We start from the raw sequence: 17,401 nt of genomic DNA, 5'->3' as shown, positions 1-17,401 counted from the left end.
TAAAAATTAAAAATTAATTACAAAATTAATAAATTAATTACAAAATTAATTACAAAATTAATTACCAAATTAATAAATTAATTACCAAATTAATAAATTAATTACCAAATTAATAAATCAATTACAAAATTAATAAATTAATTACAAAATTAATAAATTAATTACAAAATTAATAAATTAATTACAAAATTAATAAATTAATTACAAAATTAAGAATTATATTACAGAATTAAATAAAAATTACAGAATTAAATAAAAATTACAAAATTAAAAATTAATTTCAAAATTAAAAAGTAATTACAAAATTAAAAAGTAATTTAAAAAAAAATAGAAATTAATTAATTACAAAATTAAAAATAAATTACAAAATTAAAAATAAATTACAAAATTAATACATTAATTACAAAATTAATACATTAATTACAAAATTAATACATTAATTACAAAATTAATACATTAATTACAAAATTAATAAATTATTTACAAAATTAATAAATTAAATAAAAAAAATTAAGAAATTAATTACAAAATTAAGAAATTAATTAAATTAATTAATTACAAAATTAATTAAGAAATTAATTACAAATTAAGAAATTAATAACAAATTAAAAAATTAATAACAAATTAAGAAATTAATTACTAAATTAAATATTAATTACAAAATTAAATATTAATTACAAAATTAAAAAATATTCTACAAAATTTAAAAGTAAAAAAATAGAAATTAGAAATACAAATAGTAAATCAAAAAACAAAAACAAAAGATAGTTATAATACTTAAAAAGTATATAGTACAATATGACATGACATTGATGTATCATTTTATTCTTGAATATTTCACAATTAGGCACATCATATAATGGTAGATAGTTCTATTTGAAGAAATGCTATTTTGTTTTAATGTATTTCTCGTTCGGATGTCACGAAAAAACTAAGCTCAACGTGCATGTAACGTAACTAAAACAACTTTGACAGTTAGAATAATCTCAATTATGTTTTGGAGAATAAAACTGTGCCACTGACTAACTCAATTTACGTAATACGTTTTCAGACAATTTAATCTTCATCTGCAAATTGAGACTGGTGTCCCAATCTGTATTATACGGTGTCTGGATAAAACCAGAGGTTTTTTTTATAAAACTTACGTTAGGTGAAATTTGCCTTTTTTATCAAGTACAATGCACTGTATAGGCCTCTAAAGGAACGACAATATATTATCATGTCACCCAACGATAAGATTGACCCGAAATCTTAAAAGGGTTACGTGTCCGGATAAGCGGGTTTGGCGTTCACGTCCAAACGACTCAATATTTTGACCTGAAATTTTGAGACAAGGTAATTACACAATTCCTCTATATTTTGGCGCCTAAATTGCACACGTACACGGACTTTTATTTCTTATACTTATACTCTATTATAATCGGGATGGCTGTTCTGCTCTTACTGGGCTAATTAATTAGTTATATTATAAGGCGGTATTACATGTAGGCCCCTATACCATAGATAATATGATTATACATAAGCGAAGTAGAACGTTAAACCCCATTTCATTTTATTTTAAACGAGAGTTGCAAATACAAGAGAAACGCAGAACACACAAACCATTTTTTACGAACATGTATAAAAATGAATATTCAAATTTCGCTTCGTTTCTTGTCTCTGGAAATCTATATTTTGTAAGAATCCGCTAAATTAGAGTTGTCTCCCTTTCAAAAGCAAAACATCCGTCGTTCCTGAACGTTTTAGAGGTATTTTGTTTACAACATCAAATCTTTTCTCCTTTTTAAGATTACACTGCAATATCACTGAAGAATTATTTTATACTAGCCTATTAGTTTTCTGTGGCCGAATTATGTACATATGCACAGTAATCATAGTAATGGTGCGTGAAGCCCTCTTATCGTGATCGTCATTTTTGTCTCTCATTTTCTGAGGTTAGTCACGTTTTCTGATTTCATTCAAAATTCGGTGAATTTCAACGTGCTATTATATGGTACCCAATACATTTGAACTCCGAAATACATTTTGATAGAGAAACATGATGCATGGCAATAATGTCCTGTGTTCCGGCGGCACCCTTCTAGTGTCCATCTTCAGGGGGTCGTGTAGATGGTAGCACGTCATTTCGGTCCCGCGTCATTTCGGACTCAACACAAACGTCGTTTCGGACTCATTCAGTCGACTTTTCGGACTCGGTCAGGCGACTTTTCGGACTCGGACTGGCGACGTTTCGGACTCAATAAAATCTGAAAAATTCTATGGATATATTTGTAATAGGCCCTAACTGTTTTTTTCTTTCGTTTTAGGTGAGGCTGAAAACAGACCATTCACAATAATAAAGAAATTAAACATTGTTAGTTGTGTTTTATTTATCCCATACAGACCATACGCAATTGAACTTGAAGTAAAACCAATATTATTGTTTTATTTAACTGATCAGTGATTATTGCATTTAATCTGTATTTTGATGGGTAAGTTTAGATTATTTACGATAATTGATCGCCAAAACACTGCTACTTACCTTTTGTTGATTAGTGAAACCAAGCCGAGATTCTTCAATCTGTGTTGATCAGTGATTTTTGTATTTAATCTAGTGATTAGTGAAACCATTAAGAAATAAAAACACTGTAACTTGTATTTAATCTGGTGTTGATTATTGAAACCAAGCTGAGATTATTGATAGCCCAAGCCCACGACAAGAAGGCCTCCGGTGTGATGCTTGTGATTTATGGCAACATCGTACCTGTGATTCTGGTACGTAATGAAAAAAAGTATATTTTATAAGATAAATGAATACCCGACTGAAGCTATTATTTCATCAAATAAATACATTGTTATTAATGTATGGTATGTATGGGATAAATAACGTGCGTAATAAGCTGGTCGTACACGATCAAAGAAAATTTAACAAATTTCTTTGACGGTCTCTTCAAATTTTCTTTGACCGTGTACGAAGCCAGCAAATAAATTTGCCCCTGCGTCGAAAAATGAAAGTGAAATCAATAGATTTAGATGCGTGCGTAGATTTGTGGCAAATTTATTTGACGGCCTATCGTACACGAGCATAAGTTCCAAATCTTTGACACATTTATTTGACGAAAAGCTATGCATGCCAGCGTTTGTCAAATCTCATATGGCAAATTCCCTCTCGTACACGAGCAAATTTATTTGACAAATCTCCATTTGTCAAAGAAAATTTGCTCGTGTACGACAGGCTTAAGGTCTGTATGGGATAAATAAAACACAACTAACAATGTTTAATTTCTTTATTATTGTGAATGGTCTGTTTTCAGCCTCACCTAAAACGAAAGAAAAAACAGTTATTACAAATATATACATATAATTTTTCAGATTGTATGGCGTCCGAAACGTCGCCAGTCCGAGTCCGAAAAGTCACCTGACCGAGTCCGAAACGTCATCTACCCGAGTTCGAAATGTCGAGGACATATTTTTTGGAGTCCGAAATGACGTAAGTCTGAAATGACGCGGGACCGAAATGACATGTAAACGTGTAGATAAGAAACCCCATCTCTCTCTCAACCCTATGTGTTTCGAAATAAGAGATGGTGCTATATATAGTTTTATATGGCAAATGCCAATGTGAAACACTTCAGGCTTCATTAAAGATACATTATGGGAGATTCGATAACGAGTTAACAGTTAAAATCAAATTGATCCACTATGAACCGAGAACAAAGCGATTGAATTTTCGTCTATCCGTGATCATCATTACTAAAGTCAGTACGATAAACAGCATAGTCTCGATTATCCATTTAATCGTTAAATCGTGAAGGAAAGTTATGCAGTAAATTGGCTCACAATCCACTAACGATCGCAGGATAGCGATGCCATCTAGAGATGATTATTGTCTGGATAGGTTAATTAATGTCTAATTAATAATTTAGATAACATTTCAGGCCTAAAGAAAGACCTGCAATAGACAGATTTAGCTCTTGCATAATGTATGTTTAAGCACAATTGACAACCTTTTTTTTATCAAAACAAAGATTGATTATTGTTATTTATAACATTTCTGCCACATCCAACAACAATTACGCATTAAATCCTACCTGAAATGGGTACAAATCATCGCATTTTTAATCAAGGCTTTGTAAGCTGTTACTAGGAAGCCATCTTAAAAAAAACTGCTTGTCATTAAAAGAATTCCACACGCCTTGGTAAACTTCGGTTGCCTACAATCCTGCAATGAAAGCCCTACGCACTCTTCGAACAACGTCATTTTGAGAATTTCTTTACTTAATAATAAGTAAACTGGTAGCCGCATTTCAATTGTGTGGGTGTAGCTACATATAATCATTGAGTATTGACCGTATTTACGGTCCATGATATTACTTACCGTCACACAGCCGAGGATAGATGTAGGGTACCAGATGCGGTCAAGATGTCGAGGTTTTCCGAATGAAATGAAGGGTGTAGGATAGACTTTGATGGCATTTTCAAATCGGATACAAATGATGCGTCTTTAATTTAAGCGCAAATATTTGGAATATGGCGTTAGTTGTGTCACTACATTGGCCCCTGTAAGTTTAATTAGTCATTTTTGACTGTGATACAAATAGTATCAGGGGCACCTCTGCTTTAGTTGAAGCAGGTTCCGTCTGAATTGTTGGCGCATAAAATACCCATGATCTGACAGGCCTCACTTGACAGCCTTCAGACGAAGCACCACAGATGCAAGCTTTTTAAGGGAGTCTGTTGGCATGCTCCCCGGAGAAATTTTTAAAATCTAGAGTCCCCGGAATGCAATTTTCATCAAGCATCCATGCTTAGTCAAGTTTGACCACTGATCGGCAATTTTGTCAAGACCGATTGTGTCCGTCAGGTCAAGCTCACACACAGGTCAAAAGTTCATTGAGGAGTTCCTGTTTCATTACAGAACGCATAACAGTTTTTAGTAATTTGAGCTTTGAAAAATTGGCATGTATTGTAATATCCAATCACACGACGTATACGCAGATATATTCATACATGTACATATATTAAGTATTTGGGATTTTTTCCTTCTATTTTGGTATTGTTTGTTTACCTCATTAATTCATTTAGTCGCTGATGCATAATTTTTAGACTGACTGCACTTATTTTGAGACTGACACCCACCACATAATATACTCCCCTGATATGATTCCTGACATGACTTGCCATTATCTTATGAGATCTTCGAAAGTACATAAAAGAACTGAAATTTAAATCTGTTTTTCAATCGTATCGGTTTGGCCACTGATACTAACATTGTTATCAGAAGACAGAACCATCAGTTGTCTATTCATCATCTTGCAAGTGTAATACATAATGGCTGCTACATTATGATTTATTATAGATTGTCAAAAAGTTTCCATTGAAGTAGGGGGGTTGGATGGCTGAATGGTAAGCACGTGCACGCTGTATCATAAAGTCTGTCATTGAGTCAACTGGCATGGTTTCGAATCCCCGGTTGTACGTGACAAGGAGTAGGGTCGCCTGTCCAACCTCGTGGGTTTTCTCTGGGTCCTCCGGTTTCCTCCCACTGCTAAAGACCCCTACGCGCAAGCGAATTATGGAAATGAAATTGAATCATATGTTAGTCCCGGAATGACCTAGTTTGTGTTGAGTGGACGTTAAACCCCATTACTCTCTCTCTCTTTTCCCTTGAAGTAGATGTACATGTATCTCATCATCTGATATAAATATAATGTTTTTGGTAACAAATATGTTTTTCCTGGTACAGTACATGTACCGTTAGTTTCCATATTTAGTATCTCGACTCTCAAGGAAATATATAGTTTATAACATTTTATGTGATACAGTAATTAACACATGTATATTGGTTTTATTTCAGCTTGAAACCACCATGCTTAATTATATTATGGCTGTCATTTTAATTTGAAGACTTAAAGCTACTCAACAAATATTGGAATTTGCATCAGAATGGCTAATACAACTCTATGTACTGATACATCTGAAGCTAAAGAACTTTATGGTCCCCAAAATCTTTTTATCAAACCTGTTGCTAAACTTAATATATGTGTCCAGCTACCTCAGTTAAAAGGGCCAGCAGGGAAAGCCATATCCAACTGGGAAGTGATGGAGAAAATCAAACACATGATAAAACCTGAGACGTTCATAACTCTGAAAATAGTGAAGAGTACCTTAGAATTTATACGTTTAGAAGGAGAAATTGAAAACAAGGGCAAAATAAAGTTACTGATTGCCAAACTTGATACAAAGACAGTCAAATTAAGTGGGTTTACAGAAGTTCTGAAGATTCGCTCAGCTGAAGCAAAAATAAACTTTCCCTCCAAACATGACTGGGACTCGTATTTCCGTGATGCCAAGAACATGAATGAAATGAAAGCCGGTGAAAGGCCTGATTGTCTCCATCTTAAAGATCTTCCTACTCGATGGTTTTCTTCACGAAACTCATCAAATAAAGACAAACCAAGTGAAAATGTGTTACGTCGTGTGTTTGAAGTATTTGGAGAAGTGCGTTGTGTCGATATCCCAATGTTAGACCCATATCGTAAAGAAATTATCGCAGCAACTAAACCAGGTGTCATACAGACATTTTCATATAATCAAGATTTAACATTTGAAGCTTTTGTACAATATAAAGAATATATTAGTTTTATGAAAGCAATGGATGCTCTACGAGGAATGAAGTTAATGTGTAAAGATGGGGATAAAGCTTTAACAGCCAATATAAAGGTAAACTTGTTCAATGATTAATTTCTGGGGCCATACATTATACATGTATTCAAGAAAATCTAACATCAAAATATTTTAAGAATGGAGGTTTGTGAGGTAAAATTTGTGCTGTATTTTTTGTACCCAGCCAATTAATGAAAATGGTTATATCCTTTAATTTAGGTTTTCATGAAAAAACACCTGATGGTGGCCTTGGTGGGATACTCTTTAGTGTTATCTAGAAATTCTGCTTTGACATCTAATCACTGATCGGAGAAATCCCTAATAATGTTTGCAAAATATTTAAGCTCAAACAATTATGACATTTTAAATTAGACCTACATGTATTGATTTTCCCTGTTACCCATCCATCTCTTGCAAGATGTGGGCGTATCTTACATGGCAATCGCTTGTTTATTCTATTAGCAATGAACCATCACATTTTAAGGTGTTACCCATCCATCTCTTGCAAGATGTGGGCATATCTTGCATGGCAACCACTTGTTTATTCTATTAGCAATGAACCATCACATCTTAAGGTGTGTCTTACATTGTATATTAGGTGATTAAATGTAAAACCTTTGTGTATTTTATTACAGGTAGATTTTGATAAGACAAAACATTTAACCGACAGGAATATTAGAAAGCGACGTTTAGAAAGAGAGAAATTAGAAGAACTAGAGAGATTGAGAGAAGAAAAAGTCAGAAAAGAAAAACAAGCAGAAGCAGATAAAGAAAGAGAAGAAAGGTGAACAAAGTTAAAGATACATTAAGGGAGATTAGATAAAGAGCTAGCAGTTCTCACTATAATAGTGAACTAGATAATGTAAAGGGAATTTGCTGAAAATTTCAGTCAAATTGATCCACTCTGAACCAAGTCACAAGCGCTGAAATAAGCGTCCGGACACGGACAATGTCCGGGCAAATTGACCCCTTTTGACAGGCCAAATTGCCTTTCGTCCGGACATAATTGTCCGACCGTGTTTTTGTAAAACATTATGTCAAAAATATTTGAGTCGATCGCTATTTATTATTAGACTCGAAAGTCCAGAACCAAAAATATCAATGACCCGAGTCATAGTGAAAATGTTACTATTTATATCTCGGCCGCGTGCAGATAAAATCTTCAATAATTTTTAGAATCGACTCTTTTACGCTGGTTATATCAACGACCCGAGTCATAGTAAAAATATTACTATTTATACATGTATCTCTCTCGGCCACGTGAAGAAAAAATAATGAATAATATTGAGAATCGGCTCTTTTACACTGGTTATTCGAGTCTCGTAGCTAGCTTTGCGTTACTTTCGTATATGATTAGCTCTAAATCACACCTAACATGACATGTAATTATATAAATTATTAGTAATAAAAGTAATAATATTTTAAAATTAGTTTACAAGAAAATGTCCAAGTTGACTATGGATGTAATTAGGGACAGATTTTTTATACGAAAATATCTCACTTTGTTGGACACTTCCAATGTGAATGTAAATAGAAGAGCCGTGAAAACATGTCGAATAAAATAACTTCTTACTTTTCCCAACCCTCGGACACGGATATCCCGGCTAGTGGGACCGTTCCAGAAAATTCAAAGACTGGTACTGTGTCTTAATCTTATGTCTCTCATAAAGACACTTCTAAACGGGGGGCGTCGCCGTCACCAGTTGGAAAAATACAAAAACGAGCCGTAGAACTAGAAAAGTGGATCAAAAATGACTTGGCAGATTCTGAACCATTTACGACAACTCAAGATGTCTATTCTTTAGTTAAATTTGAATCTTAATCAGAGTTTTTAGGATTTAGTCCCCAGCCCCACCAAAGAGATTAATGACATTATTATATGAACTATAAAGTTGTATTCCATATACATATAAAAACTTAAAACTCCAGGTTGTATGTGAGTCATCAATTTATTTTATTAATAAATGTATGTATAATAATATATATAAACATAGTAAATTTCAACAGTTTTTTGGTTTAATATACTTTATAAAGTATTTGTCAGGCTGAAAATCTGAAATGTCCGGCCGAAAATCAGTTCAGCCTGACATGATGTCAGGCTGAACCTTAGCAGTTATTTCAAGGCTTGCCAAGTCAGTACGATAAAATACATTGTCTCGATTACCCATTTCTTGATTTAATTATGACTGAGCATAGAGCAGCAGTAAATATCGCAGGCTAGCAATGGCATCGAGAGTTGATTATGGTCTGGATAAGTTAATTAATGTCTAATTAATAATTTAGATAACATTTCAGGACTATAGAAAAACCTGCAATAGGCAGATTTAGCTCTTGCATAATGTATGTTTAATAGAAGTAAAATACTAAATTCATATACTGGGCCAAATCGGGATCTGTGGGTGCAAACGATCAATAAGAATCACTGTGGTTCTTCAGAGAGAACGAGATATGGTTTGACGTCCACTAGACACAAACTGTGTCTTTTTTGGACTAATATATGGTTCAATTTTATTTCAATAATTTGCTTGTGCATAGGGGTTTTAGCAGTGGGATGAAACCAGAGAAAACCCACAAGGTTGTGAAGGTGACCCTACTCCTTGTCACATACAAGCTAGGAATTGACACCATGCCTTATGATCTAAAGTGCACACATGAGACCATTTGGTGACCCCATTCCTTCACATTACCCACCCCCCGCTGGTTCTTCAGGATGTAACCACTTGGTCATTAGGGTGTTCCCATGGGCATGCAGGATTGGTCTTGATTTGAATTTCTCATGTGACACCTTGTTTATAACTATATAACAATAAAGAGAGAGAGAGAGATGGGGTTTAACGTCCACTCGACACAAACTAGGTCATTTCGGGACTAACATATCGTTTAATTTTATTTCAATAATTTGCTTGCGCATAGGGGTCTTTAGCAGTGGGAGGACCCGGAGAAAACCCACGAGGTTGGACAGGCGCCCTATATAACAATAAACATAACTGATTAACTTGTGGAGAATACCTGTAGCCTGTCTTACTTCTTGGGGGTCACGGTGGCTTAGTAGGTAAGATTCTGGCTCGTTAGTCTGGAGGTCGGGTGTTCGATCCCTGCATTGGCCGAGAAAGTTCATCCAGATTTTCCGGCGTGGTTCCTCCTTGTCAATGATGCAGGACGGAGGGCCTGACAAGGACAGCTGTCTAGTCATTCGGATGAGACGAAAAACCGAGGTCCCGTGTAGACATTGTTGTGCACGCAAAAGATCCCTTGACAGTTGGAATTTGATATAAGAGTAGCCCGTATTGCCGCTGTCCAGGCAAAATTTCCCTCATAGCACACTGTATGGCGTATGCCCGTCTTTATTAGCTCAGTTTGGAGCAAAAGAGTAGGACGTTAAACCCCATTTTATTTCATTTCATGTCTTACTTCTTAGATTTTATGAGGACTTTTTGTTTTCTGTACTGCTTATAGAGGCATGTTTGAAAGTGAAGTGATGACATAAGGAATTACCATGTCAGTTTCAAATTGACTTTGTAGTGAGCGGACCTGAAAGAGGCATTATCATTCTCACCAGGATAATAGATGTAATTAATTTTTAATTTAGTTATTCTTTGATATTGTCCGAAAAATGTAAATGACGATCTGTGGCTTTACCTAGACTCTATATGTGGCTTTAATAAGATCATAGACTCTATCTGTGGCTTAAATAAGATCATAGACTCTATCTGTGGCTTTAATAAGATCATAGACTCATGTAATTCACTTTTTTCTTCAAAATTTAAGACAGAGAAAAGATGAGGAAGAAAGGGAAAGAGAAAGAAAAAAATTGGAAAAGATCAAAATGAGAGAAGAGAGACAAAAAGAGAGGGAAAAAATGAGACGAATGAAAAAAATAGAAAAGAAAAAAAGAGAAGAAGAAGAGAGAATGCAACTGAAAATAGCTTTAGAAGAAAGGAAATATCTTTTAGCAGAAAGGAAATTAAATTCTATACATCTATTATCATATTTATTTGATAGAGTCAAGGTAAAGTATAATTGATTGCTGTTTATATATTGGATGGGGTTTATTTTCAAATTTATAGAATAATAAGTGCAGGAGTACCACACCACACACAAACAATTACACATGACAAACCTATGGACAGGAAACAATATACTGACACCACAAACAACAAATGCACAAATAATGATTTTTAAAAGCAATGTCAATCATTCGATTACAAATCTAACAATATCTATTCCAAATACACTGTTACAACATGCCGCCTAATTATTATCATCTCAACTGTTAATTCTCAAAACAAAAAATGTTTCTCAGATTGTTCCAGTATCACTTGTCTTACTTTATGTGAGGGTGCTTTTGAAGACCCAAAATAATGTTATTTGCTCTTTCGACTCACAACATTACGTGTGTGGCACCATTTTCACCAAAATATTATTGCTATTGGTCAGTGCTGGTATCTGTATAACTGCTTTCTGGATAAAATCCACATACCTCACATTGCGCATAGAATCATAGACATAAAACAAATACCCGTGTTTTTCCAAATTATCTTATCAGGGTTTGGGATACACTTTTTTTGAAAGCCAGTGAAGTTAACTAAATTAAATTCAGCAATATTTCAATAGTGTGTCTTGTTATTGTATTGCGGGGGTAAGGTGTCTTCTATTGTGTGTTTTTGGTTCTTAACCAGATTGTCTAATGTTGTTTATACTGTATAATATATGTAAAAGTAATCCTGTGTACTTTAATAACAAAAGTAAAAAAAAAACAACATGCGAATCTAATAATGTATATTTAATATGTTTTGCAGCAGTACTCAACACTATAAAAGTCTGAAGAGATCAATCTTCTATTGTTTTTTTTCTATATTTTATTGAGCTGATGGAATTTGATAATTAATCTAAAATAAAATGGTATCGGAAACTTTGTGTCAAGAAAACTGTATTGGTCTGGGTTCTGATAATGTGTCTTTTCATCTCAGACTAAGGGATTAATGCTAATTTCAAAGTCTGTTTTTCTAATAAATAGTTGTTATTTCTAAGCTTTTTTTCTTGTTCAGGATGTCAAATGTAAAGAGGATCTCAAAAGACACGAACAAGAAGTTGAGGAAGAACGAATAAAACAAATAAAGGAAGAAGAAGAAAGAAAATTAAATGAAGAAAAAAGAAAAGCTGAGGCTAAAAAACGAAAAGCTATAGAGTTAGAACAACAGGAGAAAGAACTTCGTCAAAAAATATTAAAAAAAATTAGTCTGAAAGAGGAAAGGAAGCAAGAAGAAATGAGAGAAGAGTTACGTAAAAAAGTAGCTGGTACAAAACGGTTAAAGAGTGCAGTCATCATGAAGAGATGACTAGATGACATTATTAGTGATAGACAATCTGAGTTTAATTCCTAGATTACCAACAGATTTTATTAATAAATTAGACTCTCCTTGCACCATAATTTTTATGGTAAGCTGGAGTGTAAAGGCCAGTGTTTTTATGGTAAGTCTAGAGTAAGTCCTGTGTTTTCATGGCAAGTTGAAGTGTAAGGCCTGTGTTTTTATGGCAAGTTGAAGTGTAAGGCCTGTGTTTTTATGGCAAGTTGGAGTGTAAGGCCAGTGTTTTTATGATTTTTAAAAGCGTTATTGGCTGTTTTGTGGGGCTGAACGCCTGCTTCCACCGAGGATGATATCACAGCGTTATAGTGAAGCCTTGTGCTTTATAAGTGATTTGATACAATCCATGGCTAAAGGCTGCAAATGAAAACATTGCAAAATTATATTCTTAAAAAACAGGAAGAAGCTTCAGCTGTCCTACATGTGTGTCTTGTCTGCGATATCACTTTTGTGGAAGCAGCCGTACTACTACTACTCCAGCATATGAAGTCAATGAACACCAATCAATGGTGGTATAGTTAAGCCCTAGTGTGGTTTTATAAAAGATGTAAAATTGTTTTTATTTATATAATAATTTTATAATGGTTACAGTGCTGTACATATGGTATTATGTACTGATTGATTACAGCAAGAGTCATAGTGTACATTTGTCTTTTCTTTTCCTAAAATATTGACCCCATCCTTGAAATTGAAACATACATGTATTTACCTTAAATTTGCTCCTGATGACATTGATCTTTAAAATAATGTAGTACTTACAGTGATGTAAAACATTATTGTTGTAAATGCAGTAGTGTATAGCATTACATTTTCATCGCTGGGATTGTATAACATAATATTTCATTGTAGTTGTGTTATGTTGTAATTGCAGTGATCTATTATACAATTCATATGATATGTCACTGCAAGTGGTGATTACATGTAGTAATTGCAGTAATGTCTAGTGATTATGTAATGGTAAATATTGAATGTGTGATAATTATACTGCGTGAATGGTGATGTGATGTATCAGTCATATATTTATATTTATATTATTTTTATACGCCCACATTTTCATGTGGACATATATTGTCGTCGCCCCTGTCCGTCCATCCGTCCACAATTGTTTGTGGACACTCTACAGGTCACAATTCTTATCCGATTTTGACGAAACTTGAAATGTAGGTTTATCTCCAAAAGATCTCGGCTGCTTTCTATATTGGCATGTATCGGATCAAAACTTCATGGATTATGTTTGTACGAAAAATCACGTTTTTAGCTTGTGGACCCTATAGAGGTCACAATTTTTATCCGATTTTGTTGAAACTTGAAATGTAAGTTTATAAACCAAAGATCTTGGTTCCTTTTGATATTCGCACATATCGGACCATAACTTCCTGAATTATGGCCCATGATTGTACGAAAAATCACGTTTTTAGCTTGTGGACCCTATAGAAGTCATAATTTTTATCCGATTTAAAAAATCGTATTATTATATCACCGTTACACCCTAAGGTCGACAGAGTTCAAATTTCGTGAAAATCGGCCCAAAATTGACAGACAAAATGGTCGCCATTCGTTCGTTCTCAACTAGCGTAAAAATATGGTATATCAAGGTTGTGGACCCTATAGAGGTCACAATTTTTATCCGATTTTGTTGAAACATAAAATGTAAGTTTATAACCCAAAGATCTGATTGTACGATAAATCGTGGTTTTAGCTTGTGGACCCTATAGAGGTAATAATTTTTATCCGATTTAAAAAAAAAGGGATTATTATATCACCGTTACCTCCTAAGGACGACTGAATTCGTATTTCGTGAAAATCGGCCCAAAATTGACAGACAAAATGGCCGCCGTTCGTTCTCAAATAGCATAAAAATATGGTATATCAAGGTTGTGGACCCTATAGAGGTCACAATTTTTATCCGATTTTGTTGAAACTTGAAATGTAAGTTTATAACACAAAGATTTCAGTTCCTTTCGATATTCGCGCATATCGAATTGTAATTTCCTGAATTATGGCCCTTGATTGTAGGAAAAATCACTTTCTTGTTAGCGTGTTCTCTATTCATCTCTCGAAAATGTGGGCGTATCCTGCCTGGCAGCCGCTGGTTATACAAAGATATGGGGTTGGATGGCCGAATGGTTAGCGTGTGCACGTTGTATCATAAGGTCTGTCATTGAGTCAACTGGCGTGGTTTGGATTCCCCGGTTGTATGTGACAAGGAGTAGGGTTGCCTGTCCAATCTCGTGGGTTTTCTCCGTGTCCACCAGTTTCCTCCCACTGCTAAAGACCCCTACGTGCAAGCGAATTATTGAAATGACCTAGTTTGTGTCGAGTATACAAAGATAGGCTCTCTTAAATTTCTGATCAGTTTATATTCAGCACTGACTAACCTGATGAATTGTTAGGCTTACATTTGGATTTATAGTGATGGATTTTATTTTTTTTTAATGTTTCATAGTTCACATTGGTCTACCATAAAGCTCTTTGTTGATAAGTTAATGTATAATTTCAAGGGCTTTTATATTCTAATGAGTGAACATTTTCTATTTCATACTTGACATGGTAAAAATGATAGCTTATAAATTAAGGTGATGACTGTTGAATGGTAAGATGTGAACAGCATGTAAAACATCCTCGGTATCCTCAGTGGTTTCATTCCGTTCAACTCCACTAACCCCTGGGTTCATCCATGGGGAGACATATATTCAAATTATCTGCCCTTGATGTTTGTGCTATTTTTTATTTTGACCTATCAAAATAATTGTTAAATACATGAGAACTGATGTAAAAAAATCGTTCCCATTGAAAAGAGGATTTAGGACATTTTCGTGTGTGCATGTCACTTCTTTTATATTAAAGGGCAAATCTTGATTATATTTTAAAGAACTGCTTAATTTTGTGTTAAAAGCCCTTAAAATCCTCTAACTTAGAGCTGAGCAACTAACTCAATGGGGGAGTTGGATGGCCGAATGGTTAGCATATGCACGCTGTATCATAAAGCCTGTCATTGAGTCAACTGGTGTGGTTTCGAATCCCCGGTTGTACGTGACAAGGAGTAGGGTCGCCTGTCCAACCTCATGGGTTTTCTCCGGGTCCTCCAGTTTCCTCCCACTGTTAAAGACCCCTACGCGCAAGTGAATTATTGAAATAAAATTAAAACCATATCTTAGTCTCGAAATGACCTAGTTTGTGTCGAGTGGACGTTAAACCCCATTTCTCTCTCTCTCACTAACTCAATGTATGTGATATGTTTTCAAACAACTTAAACCCATCAGTCTTCATCTGGAAATGGAGACCGCTGTATTATACTGTGTTTGGATAAAACCAGACTTCTATTTTTAAAAAATAACATGTAGGTGAAATTTACCTTTCGTTATGAAGTACATCATGTGGGTCTTGCACTGTATAGACCTTGAAAGGAACGGCAATAGATTATCAGGTCACCCAACGAAAAAATTGACCCGAAATCATAAAAGGGTTACGTGTCGAAATAAGCGGTTTTGACGTTCACGTCCAAACGACTCAATATTTTGAGACAAGGTAAATACACCATTCCTCTATATTAAATTTCATACGTGCACACACTTTTATTTTTAAGATTCTGTTAAGATTGGCATGATCCCTTTAAATTTCTTGCCAACTTTCTCATAATCCAGAGAACAAGCCGCCAAAATATTTTTGATTGGTTCGTAGAATAATGCTACGATCAAGGGCAGATAATTTGAATATGTGAATTCCCCCATGGATGAACCCAGGGTATAGTGGTGTAGATTGGGATGAGACCACTGGGATGAAGTAAATTAAATAGTTTGCTGCTTAGATGAACATAACATTTTAAGAATGCAGCCGTTTTGGGGGGTTTTTTTGGCTGAGAGGTGAGGTCAGTGCTGGAATTTATGATTTAGCAAATGAGCGGAACACATTCTTAAATGCTAAGGTACATCAATAGTTTGATAGCTGTGAGAACTCCTGAAACAAAAAATGTTTGCTGTGCCAAGATTTCCTGACGATAATTGGAGTTATTGCCCTTAGAACATAAAATTCTTCCAACAAGTGCCAATTCAGTTAAATATTTCAAGTGGGCACACGGCCACGTTTTTGCGGTGGGGGGAATTGTTATATGTCCAGGCCCAGATTAAGGGCGTGGGGCTGAGTGGACTGCAGCCAGGGTCCCCAAATTATGCTATACATGTATATGGTTGTGGCAAATAAATCTATCATACTGACATACAGTTTGTGTGAGTGTGGCGGACAATGACTAGAATATGCCCCCTTTTTTATAATGTTGAACCAAGGGCCCCACTGATAATTTTAAGCCAGGGGTCCCATGCAAGCTTTATCCAGGCCTGGACATGTTTTCACAATAATAGGAATAACTTGGGATTAAAATTGTTTTCAATATTATCATTAGGCCTATATATTGTCTTTCACTATCAGTTTATTTGTCAATTTTGTTTCCCAGATAATTCTAAACTGTCAGAATAGTGAGGATGGGTCTGAGTAAGACTCAAACAGGGCTCGGGACTTCGGCAGATCACAAAGGTACTTAACATTTATTTATTATTTAAGACAAAAAAAGAGCCCCTTCGCTCTGTTGGTTAGCACATATGAACATAATAAGTCCAAAGAAGTCTTTACATCACTACTCTTGGCAAGGCTTTGGTAAGCACGCCCCTTCGCCCTTTCAAAAATCCCGAATTTGCCCCCGAGTGTCCAAGAGATCTAGCATTTTGTGTTTGGTTATTGTCACATAATAATATATTACTAAGTGTAGGTCACACTGCATCATATTAAGTTGTATTCATTATCACCGTCGTTCCCATTGTTATCATAATATTAAAAAAATGTTTATAAAGAAATGTTGTTATTTTATATTTTAAATTTGTACACCACTCGAATAACTTAAACTTGGTTGAAATCCATCAAACTGTTAATAAGTTGATGTCCAATAGATGTGTAAATTTGTCATTATACACACCATTTTCCCATTCCTGTTGGGTTGAGCAACTTTATTTGAAGAAATCCGAATGAACACCACGCACGCCACCTACATACCGAACGCTGTTGAAATCCATCAAGCAGTTAAAGTGGAAAAGAGTAAAATGTCTAAATTTGCTCAACAGTGTTTACTTCTTGACTGATTTCCTCAAATTTGCCACAGTCGTTATAAGTAGTTGGGAAAAGATGGTCGCTGTCGTTTTTGTACACTTTCCGAATATAATGCCGGAGTTAATGTCCTGACTGATACGACTATTGACAAACGTATATCTCGATACTGTTACTTAATTTCAGAGGATTAGTTAGTACTGGTCTGAAGGTGGTTCCTATTGATACTGAAAGACGTGGGGTTTAACATCGTACTTTTTCTCCACTGATTTTGAAAGAATTGCCTATTGTGCTCA

The 17,401-nt window shown here is 34.7% G+C and overlaps 1 protein-coding gene across 2 annotated transcripts; it reads left to right on the top strand.

The window, feature by feature from the left end:
• The first annotated feature begins 1,687 nt into the window (after positions 1-1,687).
• LOC126829701 (A-kinase anchor protein 17A) lies at positions 1,688-16,835 on the top strand. Of its 2 annotated transcripts, none has more exons than XM_050559787.2 (5): positions 1,688-1,748; positions 5,837-6,702; positions 7,281-7,429; positions 10,414-10,654; positions 11,694-16,835. In XM_050559787.2, the coding sequence occupies exons 2-5, from the start codon at positions 5,926-5,928 to the stop codon at positions 11,982-11,984; spliced, it is 1,458 nt and encodes a 485-aa protein (XP_050415744.1). In that variant the 5' UTR covers positions 1,688-1,748; positions 5,837-5,925; the 3' UTR covers positions 11,985-16,835. The 2 variants fall into 2 exon arrangements, with proteins under 2 accessions (XP_050415744.1, XP_050415745.1); XM_050559788.2 differs by lacking the exon at positions 1,688-1,748 and adding an exon at positions 3,354-3,469.
• Positions 16,836-17,401: the final 566 nt, after the last annotated feature.

The sequence above is a fragment of the Patella vulgata genome, chromosome 8 (assembly GCF_932274485.2).
Source record: "Patella vulgata chromosome 8, xgPatVulg1.2, whole genome shotgun sequence".
Classification (NCBI taxonomy): Eukaryota; Metazoa; Mollusca; class Gastropoda; family Patellidae; genus Patella; species Patella vulgata.
Note: the sequence above shows the minus strand (reverse complement) of the source record. Positions and strands in the feature narration are given on the sequence as shown.

Excerpts from the sequence above, each read along its gene's own strand:
- LOC126829701 (XM_050559787.2), top strand. The coding sequence starts at position 5,926 with ATGGCTAATACAACTCTATGTACTGATACATCTGAAGCTAAAGAACTT. Across the intron at positions 6,703-7,280 it reads CTTTAACAGCCAATATAAAG|GTAGATTTTGATAAGACAAA; the intron begins GTAAACTTGTTC and ends ATTTTATTACAG. Across the intron at positions 7,430-10,413 it reads GATAAAGAAAGAGAAGAAAG|ACAGAGAAAAGATGAGGAAG; the intron begins GTGAACAAAGTT and ends TCAAAATTTAAG.